General features: G+C 38.6%; 1 protein-coding gene across 1 annotated transcript; it reads left to right on the top strand.

The window, feature by feature from the left end:
- Positions 1–231: 231 nt before the first annotated feature.
- LOC311420466 (uncharacterized protein) lies at positions 232–897 on the top strand (the record flags this gene model as incomplete). The annotated part of the gene is made up of 1 exon (XM_084491400.1): positions 232–897. One exon carries the CDS (start codon positions 232–234, stop codon positions 895–897), a length of 666 nt encoding a protein of 221 aa, XP_084347526.1.
- Positions 898–1,819: the final 922 nt, after the last annotated feature.

Genomic DNA, 1,819 nt, shown 5'->3' with positions numbered 1-1,819 from the left:
TTCCATTTAATAATATTGAAAAATACACAATTCTTGCCAAATAACAGGATTGTTTTTACCATTACTTCTATTTTACATTTTGTGCTTTATTTATTTATCTACAAGCTTTTCTGATAAGGGGTTGATGGACACTTAACTTCTGTTCTCAGTCCCATGACTATTGAATATAAAAGGTGCAATCACACACTTGGACCACAGCACAGTCCTTGAATGGCGCAGTAAAGTAACAAAATGTTTGACTCAAAAGAAGAAGAGTCTTTAAGCAAGAACAACAGTTTATCTCTACTGCCGCCATCTACCACCTCCTCTCAAATGGCACAATTCAACCAAACACTCCGGAAGGAGAATCAGACCCTTCGAGAAGAGAATCAAACCCTTCAGCAAGAAAACAGAGCTTTTCGCTTGGAGAACAAAGTCTGTTATCAGCAGAATCAAATTATACAAAGACAGAATAAAGCCCTCTGGGAACAGAATAAAATTCTTCAGAAGAAGCGCGTAGATTCTTCAGAAGAAACAAAGCACCTTGAGAAACAGCAAAAGGCCCTCCTACAGCAAAATACAGCCCTCAGAGAAGAGATTAAGGCTCTCAAAGGACAAGAAATAGCATTTGCAATGCAGGAAAAAGCTCTTCAGAAAGAGATTTTAGCTTTATGGGAGGAAAACAAGGCCTTCAATAAGCATATTAAGGCTCTTCAAAAGGACAACAAAGCTATTCAGGAAGAGGAGAAGGCTCTCTGTGAGGAAAAAAATGCCCTAAGTGATCAGAAATTTGCTCTCCAAGAGGAGAACAGGGCACTTCAAGATGAGATGAAGGCCCTACAGAGTCAGGGAAAAGCTCTCAAAGAGGAGCACAAAGTCCTCCATGAATGGAATAAGATCCTTCAAGGGGAGGAATAAAGCAATATAAGAAAAGTATCAGACACATGGGGAGATTTAGCAGGAGAAATAAGCAGTTTACAAAGAAAGATAGTAATATCTATTGTTAGCAAGATATTATGTCCTAGTCTCCATAATAGAACATCAGCAGCAACTAATGGATAAAAACAGGCACGAAATAGTCTGTTAAGCTTAATGCCAAAGCCTTGGAAGTTTGAAAGTGATGATACATGGGTGTTGACAACTTTGCTCTCTAAATTCTAATAAATTACTTCTGGCAATACATAATGCATATCTACAGATATCTGTTCTATTGGGATATTGAACACCACAGAAAATAAGTTTCTGATTACAGTGTAGCCTTGAACACTTGCACATGCATTTGGATCACATTCCAGTACATGAAAAAAAAAAACACAACCAAACAACAACAACAAAAACACAAACAATAACTACCAATCTAAAACCTGTAATATCATATCATAAAAACACCATCCCTGTAGTGTGCAAAGGTATTGTGTCAGAAGCTTGGAACTAAAACTAGCACATTAAGACTACCTAGTGTTCATAGAAAACCAGGGTCAAGACCTCATTCTGTGGATGTTGCCAGTCTACTGTAGCTGGGTCTAGGATTAAGCAGTCTGATACAAGCAAACAGGAGGCATATACATCCAACACATCCCTGATATTACAGTGTTGTCCTATGTATAGAAATTAAACTCCTAAGAATACTTTTTAACCTGTGGAGGGCGGGGGAGGGCTGGCCTCTTTGAGAAGAAGACAGAATTTGTCCCAGGAGCTCAAAAAAAGGACTTGCTGATGGCCAAGAAGAGTCCATGACTGACCTTGGTTGCACCTCTGTGAAAGCACATAAACAAACAAACAAACAAAAAAAGCTGCACAACAGCAGCTGGGAAAGAGGATTGAGAAAATGTAGAGATAA

The sequence above is a fragment of the Aythya ferina genome (assembly GCF_964211825.1).
Source record: "Aythya ferina genome assembly, chromosome: 1".
NCBI lineage: Eukaryota > Metazoa > Chordata > Aves > Anseriformes > Anatidae > Aythya > Aythya ferina.
This window is presented reverse-complemented; position numbering and strand designations above follow the sequence as displayed.